Source organism: Acinonyx jubatus, chromosome A2 (assembly GCF_027475565.1).
Source record: "Acinonyx jubatus isolate Ajub_Pintada_27869175 chromosome A2, VMU_Ajub_asm_v1.0, whole genome shotgun sequence".
Lineage (NCBI taxonomy): Eukaryota > Metazoa > Chordata > Mammalia > Carnivora > Felidae > Acinonyx > Acinonyx jubatus.
In genome coordinates, this window is record NC_069383.1 from 115,685,353 (window position 1) to 115,698,210 (window position 12,858).

The window sequence follows — 12,858 nt, forward strand, 5'->3', positions numbered from 1 at the left end:
TGCATGCACACATTAAGTAGAGCCTTTAAAAACCAATGTGCCTGAATAATATGTTAAATCTTTTATGAGTAGACTAAACACTACTTCTTCTCCTCACTACCATTTCTGTTTTATAAGGTCCTTTAGGCAGAAAATTTCCTTGTACTTAAAAAAAAAAAAAAAAGAAATATTGCCATTTGCAACAATATACATGAAACTTGAGGGTATTGTGCTAAGTGAAATAAGATAAAGGCAAATAACATATGATATCACTTATATGTTACTGTTTGTTGGTTCTTGAGTTGTATGAGCTCCTTACGTATTTTGGATATTAACTCCTTATTAAAATCCTCAACTTTGTTGGATATTCTAGAAAATTAGTTAAATCCACATTAATTTTTCCAAAAAAGTTTTTCTCTCTCCTTTCCTCATGTCCCTTCTGTCAATTTCTTAAAGAATTAAAACACATCTTGTATGCTAGCCCTGTGGAGAATAAACAGAGTGAAATCCTGATCTTAACGAAATTATAGTTATATTGGTAGACATAAAAGGTTTAAATAGAGGAAATAAGGCTAACAGTGTTGGCTGGACCTAAAACATGAAGGCTATGTATGTCTGATGTTACATTCTTCTTGTTAAGTCTTATTGTTGATTTTTAAAATTGAGATTTAACATATAACATTAGTTACAGTCAGGTGTAGAACATAAGGGTTAAATGTATGTATATATAGTTGACCCTTGCATAGCTTGAAATCCATGTATAACTTCTGACTTCCCAAAAACTTAACTAGTAATAGCCTACTGTTGAGCACATAAGCCATACCAACAACATGAACAGTCAATAAAAGCATATTTTATAGGTTATATAGTGTATTCTGACAATAATACCTAACTATCCCCCTGGTATTTCTACCTATGTGGTTTGTCTGTAATTTGTTTCAAATTGCTGCAAATCTCCAAACATTTTTCCAATGTTTACTGAAAAAAATCCACATAGAAGTAGGTCTGCCAAGTTCAATCTCACATTGTTCAACAGGCAACTCACTGTAAAATGATCACAATGTCTAGTTAACATCCATCGCCAGTTACAACAAACTTTTGTGATGAGGACATTGAAGACCTACTCCTTCAGGAACATGTGAATATACACAATATTAATTATATAGTCACCAAGCTATACACAACACCTATAGGATGTATATTTTTTATAACTGCATATTTGACCTTTTGATCACTTTCACCTATTTAACCTTTCATCATTCCCTTGCAACCACCAATCTGTTCTCTGTATTCATGACTTTAGTTTCTTTTTTTTTAAGAGTCCACATATAAGTGAGATTACATGGTATTTGTCTTTCTCTGACTTTAATTGATGTAGCAACATGCCCTCCAGGTCCATCCATGTTGTCACAAATAGCAAGATTTCATTCTTTCTTTTTTTTAATGGCAACTTAAAACAATTTTTTTTTATATAATTTTAAGTTTTGGGTGAGCATGTATGTGTGCATGTGCATGCGCAGGCATGTGACGGAGAGAGAGGCAGAGAGAGAATCCCAAGCAGGCTCCATGCTGTCAGTGCAGAGCCCGATGTGGGGCTCAATCTCATGGACAACAAAATCATGACCTGAGCCAAAATCAAGAGTCAGACGCTTAACCAACTGAGCCAACACATTTCATTCTTTATGGCTGAATAATATTCACACACACACAGAGTCTTCATCCATCCATGCATGAATGGACATTTACGTTGCTTCCACATCTTGGCTACTGTCAATAATGCTACGAGTACTTGGTGCACACATTTAAGTTAGTTTTTTCACTTCCTTTGGGTAAATACCCAGAAGTGGAATGGTGGATCATATAGTTCAATTTTTAATTTTTTGCAGAATCTCCATACTGTTCCCCACATTGGCTGTACCAGTTTACATTTCCACCAATAGTGTATAAAGGTTCCCTTTTCTCCATATCCTTACCAACACTTTTTACTTCTTGTCTTTTTAAGAATAGCCATTTGCCATAGAGTTTAGAGGGCTTTTTGTTTCCTTGATTAACATGATTAACAGGTTGTTGTTGCATCCAGGACACAGCAGCAGCCTCAGCCTTAAACTGTTGTTTCTGCTCCTACCCCTGGAGCCCTGGGCAGCATGGAAGGGCCTGGCCACCCTATTGTAAGGAAATTCCATCAGAAATTCAACTGGCTTCCAAACTGGGGGTGGGGGAGTGGGAGGGGAAGACATCCTAATAGGTGTGAGAGGACATCTTTTTAAAATTTTTTAAAGTTTATTTATTTTGAAAGAGTGTGCGAGCAGGGGAGGTGCAGAGAGAGCAGAAGAGAGAATCCCAAGCAGGCTGCAGGCTGTCAGCACAGGGCCTGATGTGGGGCTCAAACTGACAAACTGTGAAAACATGATCTGAAATTAAATCAAGAGTAGGACGTTTAACCAACTGAGCCACCCAGGTGCCCTGAAATGACATCTTATTGTGGTTTTGATTTGCACTTACCTGATTAGTGATGTTGAGCACCTTTTCACATACCTGTTGTCCACCCTTATTTTTTCTTTGGAAAAATGTCTATTCTGATTCTCTATCTTTAAATGTTTGAGTTAGTGAATTGTGTGAGTTCTTTTTAGATTTTGGATATTAATCCCTTATCAGGTATGTGATTTGCAAACATTTCCTCCTATTCCATAGGTTGCCTTCTCATTTCGTTGACAGTTTCCCTTGCTATGCAGAAACTTTTTAGTTTGAGGTAGTCTCACTTGTTTATTTTCCCTTTTGTTGCCTTTGCTTTGGTGTCATATTCAAAAACTCACAGCCAAGACTGATGTCAAAGAGCTCACTGCCTATGTTTTCTTCCAATTTTATGGTTTCAGGTCTTACATTCAAGTCTTTAATCCACTTAAAGTTCATTTTTTGTGTATGGTGTAAGATAGTGGTCCAATTTTATTCTTTTACATGTGACCGTCCAGTTTTCCCAATATCATTTATTGAAGACACTGTCTTCCCCATTGTATATTTTTGGGTACTCTGTTGTAAATACATTGACCCTGTATGTGTGGGTTTATTTCTGGGCTCTCTATTCTGTTCTACTGATCTATGTGTCTGTTTTGATGCCAGTACCATACTGTTTTGATTACTATAACTTTGCAGTATAGTTTGAAATCAGAAAGCATTATGTCTCATCTTTGTTCTTCTCAAGATTGCTTTGGCTGTTCAGGCTCTTTGTGTCTCCATTTAAGTTTCAAGATTATTCATTTCAGGGAAACATGCCATTGGAATTTTGATAAGGACACCACTGAATTTGTAGATTGCTTTAGTTTGTTTTCTTATTGTTTCATTTTAGGAGTTCTTTGTATATTTTTGATTAACAGTCTTATCAGATGTGTCTTTAGCAAATATTTTCTTCCAGTCTGGTTTGTCTTCCCCTTCTCTTGACAATGCCTGTTGCATAGCAGAAGTCAACTTTAATCAAGTCCAGCTTACCAATTATTTCGTTAATGGATGGAGGCTTTGGGGTTTTTATCTAAAATGCCATTGCCAAGCCCAAAGTTTTCTGGACTTTCTCCTATGTTACCTTCCAGTTGTTTAATAGTTTTCATTTTTACCTTTAGGTTAAAATCCATTTTGAGTTAATTTTTGTGGATATCCAGTTGTTATAACACCTTTGTTGAAAAGACTATCTTTTCTTCACTGTATTGCCTGTGCTCATTTGTCAAGTATCAGTTGACTATTTTTGTGTAGGTCTATTTCTGGGTACTGTAGTCTATTTGCCTATTCTTATTCCAATACCACATTTTTTTTTTTTTTTTTTAGTTTATTTTGAGAGCATGAGAGAGAACATATGAGCAGGGGAGGGGCAGAGAGAGAGAGGAAGAGAGAGGGAGAGAATCTCAGCAGGCTCCATGCTATCAGCACAGAACCTGACTTGGGGCTCAATCTCATGAACTGACAGATCATGCCCTGAGCTAGAATCAAGAGTCAGACACTTAACTGACTGAGCCACCCAAGCACCCCTCCAATACCACAATCTTGATTATTGTAGCTTTAAGTCTTGAAGTCAGGTAGTGTTACTCTTCTTTGTTCTTCTGTTCAATATTGTGTTGGCTATTCTGGGTCCTTTGCCTATTTGTTGATATCCACAAAATAACTTGCTGGGATTCTGAATCTATAGACCAGTTAAGAATGGACATTTTAATATGGACTCCTCCTTTCCACGACCATGTGATATGTTTAGTTTTCCCTTGATTTCTGTCACTGGTTTTGTAGTTCTCTCCATATAAGTCTTGTACATATTTTGTTAAGACTTATACCTATTTCACTTTTATTGGTGCTAATGTAAATGTTTTAGTTTTCAAATTCCAATTGTTAGTGGTGTACAGGAAAGCAAGTGACATTTGTATATTAATCTTATATTCTGCAACCTCAGTAGTCCTGAGGTTTTGTTAATTCTTTCAGATTTGCTACAATTATGTCATCTGTGAAATTCTTCCTTCCCAATCCGTGTGCCTTTTATTTTCTTTTCTTGTCCTATTGCATTATCTATGATTTCCAGTACAATGTTTTACAAGAGTTGACTTCCTCCTTTCCTTACCTTATTCCTTATTATTATTTTTTCAACGTTTTTATTTATTTTTGGGACAGAGAGAGACAGAGCATGAACGGGGAGGGGCAGAGAGGGAGACACAGAATCGGAAACAGGCTCTAGGCTCCGAGCCATCAGCCCAGAGCCTGACGCGGGGCTCGAACTCACGGACCGCGAGATCGTGACCTGGCTGAAGTCGGACGCTTAACTGACTGCGCCACCCAGGCGCCCCACCTTATTCCTTTTTAAAAATATTTATTAAAAAAATTTTTTTTATTATTCATTTTGGGAGAGAAGACCAAGTGGGAGAGGGGCAGAGAGGGGGAGAGAGAGAATCCCAAGCAGGGTCTGCATTGTCAGCACAGAGTCTGATGCACGGTTCAAACTCTGCAGCAGACCATGACCTGAGCCGAAATCAAGAGTTGAAAGCTTAACCAACTGAGTCACACCTTTTTGTTTTAAACTCCCTACCCATCCCTATTCTCAACCTTAATGGGAAAGCTTCTAGTTTCTCGCCACTAGGTACAATGTTAGGTGAAGGATTCTTGTAGTTGTTCTTTACCAAGCTGAGAAAGTCCTCTTTTTGGGAGGCATTTCTCACTTCTAAAAAATTATTTACATGTGTTTAGTAGGCTTCTATTGTTCATGGGAATATTATTCTGCTCTTTACTTTCTCATAACTGGGACTTGACTTTGATCCATTCTGTTACCATATTTACATGAGTTAGTTTTTCTGCATTTTTAGAGGGGAAGCGTGATTTATGAGTCTTTAATTTGTCCGCAAATATTAAAGTGTGGACTGTGCAAACAAGAGCTGTTTAAATTTAGCACTGAACATGCTTAGAACTTTATGACCAGTTGTTTATTTCAGGAGTTAAAGACCAAAGAAAGTTATTTAATTTTTTTCCCCTAATGTTTGTTTTTGAGAGAGAGAGAGAGAGAGAGAGAGAGAGAGAACAAGGAGGGGAGGGGCAGAGAGGGAGACACAGAATCCAAAGCAGGCTCCATGCTCTGAGCTGTCAGCACAGAGCCCAACACAAGGCTTGAACCCACAAACCAAGAGACCATAACCTGAGCTGAAGTCAGCCATTCAGCCAACTGAACCACCCAGGCACCCCCCAAAGGAAGTTATTTAATAACCATTACATTGTTCCCTGAAGGAAAATAAATATATCCTGGATTTAATGGGAGAATCCTAGTTTCACTCTTATTCCAAACACATCCTTTAAGGTGACCTCCCCCCCCCCCCCCCCCCCCGCACCTCTATTTTAATTGTCCTGCTTGATTTGGACTGTATCAAGAGTTCCCTTCCAGTACGCACCTTTGTCCTGGGTACTCTGTTGATATGAATTTTCTTGAACAGCTCCAGCCCGCATCAGATGCTCCATTGTTTCCAATGAAACAGAAGGGGACACCATGCAGGCATTGTGGCCATTGGCGGTTTATTTCTACCCACCTTTTGTTTCAAGGCTCACAGGGACACCTAATTTTTTTGTGAAGTTGCCCAAGGTTTTTTTTTTTTTTTTTCTTTAAAGTAAGCTCTATGCTCAATGTGGAGGTGACCTCATGACCCCAAGATTCAGATTCACATGCTTCACGGACTGAGCCAGCCAGTCTGTTTTTAAGTTGCCCAACGTTTTGTTTTTGCTATCATGACTGCTCTGTGTGCTTTTATGGGAAATTTGAGAAATATTCAATACTACTATTTCAGAATCCTTGCCACGTTAAGTTTTGAATATAGGAGCAGGTAGAAGTTATAGGAGACATCATCTCCTTCAAAAACTATGCTTTTCTCCCAGCTACTCTCTTTATCAATCTTTAACACAGAGTATATTAAGAAGCTTGGTGGGGCACCTGGGTGGCTCTGTTGGTTAAGCACAGACTCTTGATTTCGGCTCGGGTCACGATCTCAGGTTTTGTGCCCTTCGTCGGGCTCTACATGGACAGCGTGGAGCCTGTTCAGGATTCTCTCTCCCCCTCTTTGCCTCTCCCTACACTTTCTCAAAAATAAACAAACTTAAAATAAAAATTACCTAATTCATTAAACAAAACACCAAAAACCTTGGCAAATAACTTTCTCTCTCTTGAGCTTCACAGCAAGTTATGAAGGCTGTCCCAGCTGTTCGATGAATTGATAATCAGTGTGGTTTCAAAGCAAATGGCCTACTCCAATTGGACAATTGTGCATTTTATTCCTTCAGGGTAGGGTGATCTTTGTTAAACAGAACTCTGCACCATCAAACTGATGCCAAAAAGGCCAGACTACTGTTTTTAACATAGGAAAAGGTTTAATATACTTTCAGCTAGTTAAGTGATTATTTCTAGTCCGTTTCATAGACTCTCTAGTTGTCTCTATTTGTTTCCTGTGAAAACTGCAAAATTTCCATGGCTATCTGCTTTAGCCTACCATTTAGGAGAGAGAAATCTTGGACAAGTTGTATCCTCTGAAATTCATTCAAAAAACCCTGTAAAATGGGAGTAATACATACCTTACGCATTGTTAAGCATGAATGAGATAGAATGACATAAACAGAAGAGCCTGGTAAACTGCAAAGTCATATATAATAAGGAGGACAGTTGCAGTAGCTTATTTCTATAGTACTGTTCAGCTTCCTATTTTAATACTGTATCAAAAGCATAATACCTAGTAATACAGAGTAAGTACTTGATAATATAGGTAGTTGGCTGCCTTATTCACCTTCATATTCCTTGTACCTCTGTAGCCTAGCACACAGTACATGTTTAGTAAACTAAGAATAAAACCTTCCAATTCTGACAAAAATCATATGGGCTTATTCATTATCCGAAGCTCTTCAGTACAGCTGAAACACTGCACTAGGCCTCAATTTCTCATCTTTAAAGTATGTTTTAGAAAGCATCTGGCTTGCTTTTATCACAGAATTATAAGACAAAAAAGGCACTGCATATGAAAATGTTTTTTAACAAGGACCAGGCACCTACTGACTCCAGGCAGAATTTGGCTGTGGCTGGTGGGAAGTTAACTAGGTATTCCAAAAGACATTTAAAGAGGGTCTTCTAAGAAGAAAATAATTTTTATTATGTCTCCAACTGGTTATTTTCTTTTTAAAAACCTTTAAAGTTATTTTTTATTTCACAAGAGAGAGAGAGCATGAGCTGGGGAGGGGCAGAGAGAGGGAGTGAGAAAGAATCCCAAGGCTCTGATCTGTCAGCCCAGAGCCCCACGTAGGGCTCAGTCTCACACATTGTGAGATCATGACCTGAGCCGAAATCCAGAGATGGATGCTTAACTGACTGAGTCACCCAGGCGCCCCTCCAACTGGTTACTTTCTAAGTTCCTTAAAGAAATGGAGAGCATCTCCTCTATCTGTGAATCCTTCCAGTGCTTACTTGCAAAATGCAATCTATCAGAGCCTTCTGTAAATATCTTGTCAAACAAATGTTAGGGCAAAATACTGCCACATGAAACCATCAGCAAGCACTACTGTTTACTTGTAAAACCTATTCTAAATACTTTACCTTATCCTCATTTATTACCATCTTAATGTAAGCCACCATTGTACTGCTGCCTACCTAAATAATTGCTATAAATTCTGAACTGGTTTCTTGGTTTTTATTCATCTCTCCCAAATTCAAAACAATCAGAATAATTTTTAAAAACCAAGCAACAAATCATAAACTAAAATATGTCACTTTATGTCAATATGTCACTATGTCAATCCCTCAATGACTTTCTCACTGTATTTAAAACGCACATTCTTGGGGCGCCTGGGTGTCTCAGTCAGTTGAGTGCCCGACTTCAGCTCAGGCTATGATCTCACAGTCCGTGGGTTCGAGTCCCGCGTTAGGCTCTGTGCTGACAGCTCGGAGCGTGGAACCTGCTTTGGATTCTGTGTCTCCCTCTCTCTCTGCCCCTAACCCACTCACATTCTCTTTCTCAAAAATAAACATTAAAAAAAAAAAAAACACAAAACAACCCACATTCTTTAAACCCACAAGGCTCTTTATCAGGAACCAGCAGATTACACAGCCTATAGGCCAAATCTGACATGCTATATGTTTCTGTGAAAATAATTTTATTGGAGTACACCCAAGCATGGCCTATTGCTGTTTTTATATTGTAACACAGAGTTGAATTATTCTGACAGAAACCACATGCTTTGCAAAGCCTAAATATTTACTATCTGGCCCTTTACAGAAAACACATTTGCTGACTCTTCCTTTATGATCCAATCCCCTATCTTCCTGGATATTTGCTACCCACTATCCCTGTCCTGGTCATTCACTATATCAAGTCTATTCCACCTCAGAGGCTTTGCACCTGCTGTTCTAATTCCCTTGGAATGATCTCTATTCATATTGACACAGGACTGCCTCCTTAACATCTGAGGTCTCAGCTTAAATGTAAACTCAGAGACCTTTCCATACCAACCAATCTAGAATGGCACCTCAACCTCCTCAGTTACATATCTGCTATGAAATAATAACGTGGTAATGACTATTTGAAATTACAGACTAGTTTAGTTCTCACCCTGCTCTAGAATAGAAGCTCTATGACTGTATTTGCCTATCCCCATCCCCCATTTAACCAGCATAAACCCACCAACAAAAACAATGCCTGGTATTATTTTTGAATGGGAAAGAAGGCCAATAAATAGTTGCTGAATGAATGAGGCCAAGGTCAAGAACTCCAGTCTGGCTCAACCCAGTCCACAATGTTTAGCTTTGCTGTTGCTGAATGGCCTTGATGATGGCCTGACTTTAATCATAAAAGGAGGGGCACCTGGGTGTCTTAGTTGGCGAAGCCTCTGACTCTCGATTTTGGCTCAGGTTGGTGGGTTTGAGCCCTGCATAAGGCTCTGAGCTGATGGCATTGAGACTGCTTGGGATTCTCTGTTTCCTCTCTCTGCCCCTACCCTGCTTGTGCTCTCTAAAAAATAAATAAATAAACATTTTTTAAAAAAGGGTGTAGAAGATCAATCCACATTCCTAGTCCATTATGTGCAAAACAACTCCACCAAGAGCACATTCTCCTGAACATGGGTCTATCTTGCCTCTTCAGGTAAGGGTAGCATTAGGAAAACCAGGTAAGGCAAGGTCACAGAATTGGACAAAGAAGTTCTCAACTTGATGATTATTATGGTTAAGAATTTTATTATCAAAATTATTACATCTCTTGTGAAAGTTCAAATGTTACAGCAAGGTGTAAACACTCCACTTGAGAAAGAAGTGATACTTCTTCCCTTCCAAGAGTTCCCCCCACCCCCCGCCCCCGCCCCCCCCCAGAGGTCTGGTCTTGACAGCACCCTGCCCACACAGAGTGGCTGGGGTCTCTGCACGTGCCAGGCAGGGTGAGGGCCGCCTGCCCGCTGGCCTCTCCCCTTGGTTAACAGCCAAGGGGAGAATGCAAACCCCAGCCCAAATGGAGAGACATTTACATACGTTTTATATAATATACAAAGAAACCAGCATCCCAGGCAACATGATTTCCACTCCCAACGCTCTCCCAGACTGATGGGTTTGTGGGGGAAACAACAAAAAGAAAAGTATTCTGCTGAGGTCTCAGCATTAAAAAAAAGAAATCTCCCCTCATTTGAGCAAACACCTGATTTCAATTTTGAAAAAGTGAAATTTTGTAACAGTCACACACAAAGAGAGAAGACTGTGCATATGATAGTTGTAAGAGAGGGTAAAAAAGAAGGGGATGCAAGAGGCTGGGGAAAAAAAGGAGGAGAAAACAAACTGGAAGGAAGGAGACTCACAGTATTATCTTGTCCAAAAGAAAAGAAGGTCCACTGCAGCACCAGGGATTACACCTGTCATATATTTGCTACCCCTACCATGGTTATAACTGAATACAAAATTAGATAAATAAAAACACGCCGGATATTACAGTAAACAAGTGAAAGAAATAAGCTGGCAACCGTATGGAATTTTAAAAAGATTGTGTACCCCACCTGGGCAGGCTCCAGGGCTCCTCCAGGGGTGTACAGCAGGCACAATGCACTGATGGGGAGAAGCCAGTCTGCTCGCGTCTCTCATCCAGAACAGTGTTAGGTGTGTGGGTGGCTTTATAACTCTCACCTGGGCCACTCTCAAATAAGCATCCCCCAAAGAATTGTGGGACATGCCCCACACAATCACAGTCCTGTCGGTGCCACTCCACAAACATCTCTTTCCACTCTTACCCTGCAGTCACAAGTGCGTGCTCCCTAATCATGGAGGCGGTCCTACTCGTGGGATCGTCAACTCCTGATTAACAGGGAGTAGAAAAAATAAAATTCAAAGAAGTCCCAAAGCACTTGGGATCCTTACTAATCAAATTTATTGCCAACAGCTGATAAGTAGCAATGCAATTGGCCCATCTCACTTATTCCTCTTTTGTCTACTTACTTTCTGGGTTACTGAGCTGTGAGACAGCTTGGGGAGGGGAGTGGTATGGGAACAGCTGGGGGCTCAGACAATCACCTGCTCCTGAATCGAGTTGACCAGGAGCTCTTCTTCAGAGAGCCAGGCACCCCTCAGCCAGAGCACATTCCAAGCTTTGCTATCCCTGCCTATATTTCTTGGTGATTTTAAGACAAAGGTAGGGAGTATTCTTGGTGGACACATCTTGGCCAGATACCTGCTTTTGGAATGGTTGTCTGTCACAGGGTGAAAATTTACATACCTACCTTTCTTCTTAAGTGCATAAAAACCCTACTATTACTCAGATGGCTTGGGGCTTAGAGATTGGCTCTTTTCATTTTTTTCCTCTGAAAAGAAAACTTTTTTGGGTGTGTGTGTGTGTGTGTGTGTGTGTGTAAAAAGATGTCCCCACTGCACAAGTGACTACAGGCTACAGGCAAGGACGGGAGACAGAGGCTTCAACACGACTCATTGCACTTAGAACCGTTACTAACCGAAACACCATTTGCTTGTCAACAATGTACCCTTAACAGCAGGGAGAAACTTCTTTATAGTCTCTGCTTCAGACAAGATTTACATCTTTCTCCAAGGCCAGAGCCAGTCGCGACCACAAGTCTCGTTTCTTGTCGACCAGACCCAGTCCTCTGGCACCTTGTACCCTCTTCCCCAGCAATATGCTCGGCCTAGGTTCCAGAGGCAGCTGGAAGGAAGCAGCTATGGGCTCATTCAGTTCTGTTTGCCCAAATCCAGAAGCCCTAGGAAAGTCCTGTCTGAGTCTTGACTCCTGAGCCTTGCAGTGGCTGGAGTCGGTACTGGTGCACACCCCCACTCCCACGGTGTGGGTAGTGCTGTGAATTGGAAACCGCAGATACCCTGGAGGCCTGGTAGGCAGCGGACTGCCCACTGGGCAGACTGATAGTCCGTAAGTCTGATGGCAATGACGACCTAGAGTTCTGAGGGAAGGAGGTGGAACTCAGAGTTCCTGTGCTGGACTGGGAGACCGAGTCTGAGGTCGGCGAGTCTGAGGGGCCCTGTGGGGTAGGGCTAGCAGCACTAGAAGGGCAGCTCCTCCTTGGAAGAGTGCTGCCAGTGCTGTTTCCAGAATGTGGCTGGCTGCTATAATACCCTGGTGTCCCCGTAAACGGGGCCAACGAGTCTGTGGATACAGGGTGGGCGGGGCTGGAATAGGACGTAGAAGAGAGGGAGGATTCTGAAGAACCGTGAGAGGGGGGGTTTCCAGGTCTCAGTGCAGTAGTTCGATAACTGTATCCTGGAGATTGGGTGGGATGTCCTCTAAAGGGGGAGGAACTCTGCTGAAGGAGGCTTTGTGATTCTGTCCGTGGACTATCACACTGCAGGAGCTAGAAAGAGTCGGGAGGAAAAGCATAAGGAGGTGAAAAAGTCCCTAGTTAAGCCATTTAGGCTTGTGAATATTTAAAATACCCTACTTTTTCTTCTTCTTCTTCTTCTACTTCTCCTTCTTCATCTTCTTCATCTTCTTAACCATTTGTTCTTTTTAGGATACCAAAGACAGTAAAATGGCTGTCTCTGATCACTTTATTTATTTTTCTGGCATGATTTATTACCTGAAGGTGAGCAGATGATGACTTATTTCCAAGGCTGCTGAAACTATATGCAAAGACGGCATCTCAACTGCAAAGGATGGCCAGGATCACAAAATATTTGGAACCCAGAACACACTCCTATGCCCAGAGATGAGCAATTTCTCGTCTCACCTGGTAGCTGTATCTGGAAGGGCTGTAAACGGCTGCTCCTTTAGAGAGTGCTGAGCTCAGTGTCTCTGGGCCTTCTCCATCTGCAGGGTCTGGAAGATAATACAAAATCAACTTGGGTTCCTAGAATAAGTGAGAAATAGTCATTGTTCATTCAAATCACCAATGTCATCACCA

The 12,858-nt window shown here is 40.9% G+C and overlaps 1 protein-coding gene across 19 annotated transcripts in view; it reads right to left on the minus strand.

Annotated features, from left to right (window-relative positions):
- Positions 1 to 11,319: 11,319 nt before the first annotated feature.
- The window catches only part of SETD5 (SET domain containing 5), a 78,199-nt gene continuing 76,660 nt past the window's right edge, over positions 11,320 to 12,858 (minus strand). For all 19 annotated transcript variants that reach the window (XM_053219008.1, XM_053219006.1, XM_053219007.1 and 16 more), the window contains 2 exons: positions 12,685 to 12,773; positions 11,320 to 12,309 (listed from right to left, as the gene is read on the minus strand). In XM_053219008.1, coding sequence (XP_053074983.1) covers positions 11,704 to 12,309; positions 12,685 to 12,773 — 695 coding nt within the window. In that variant the 3' untranslated portion in view covers positions 11,320 to 11,703. The remainder of the gene's footprint in view (positions 12,310 to 12,684; positions 12,774 to 12,858) is intronic.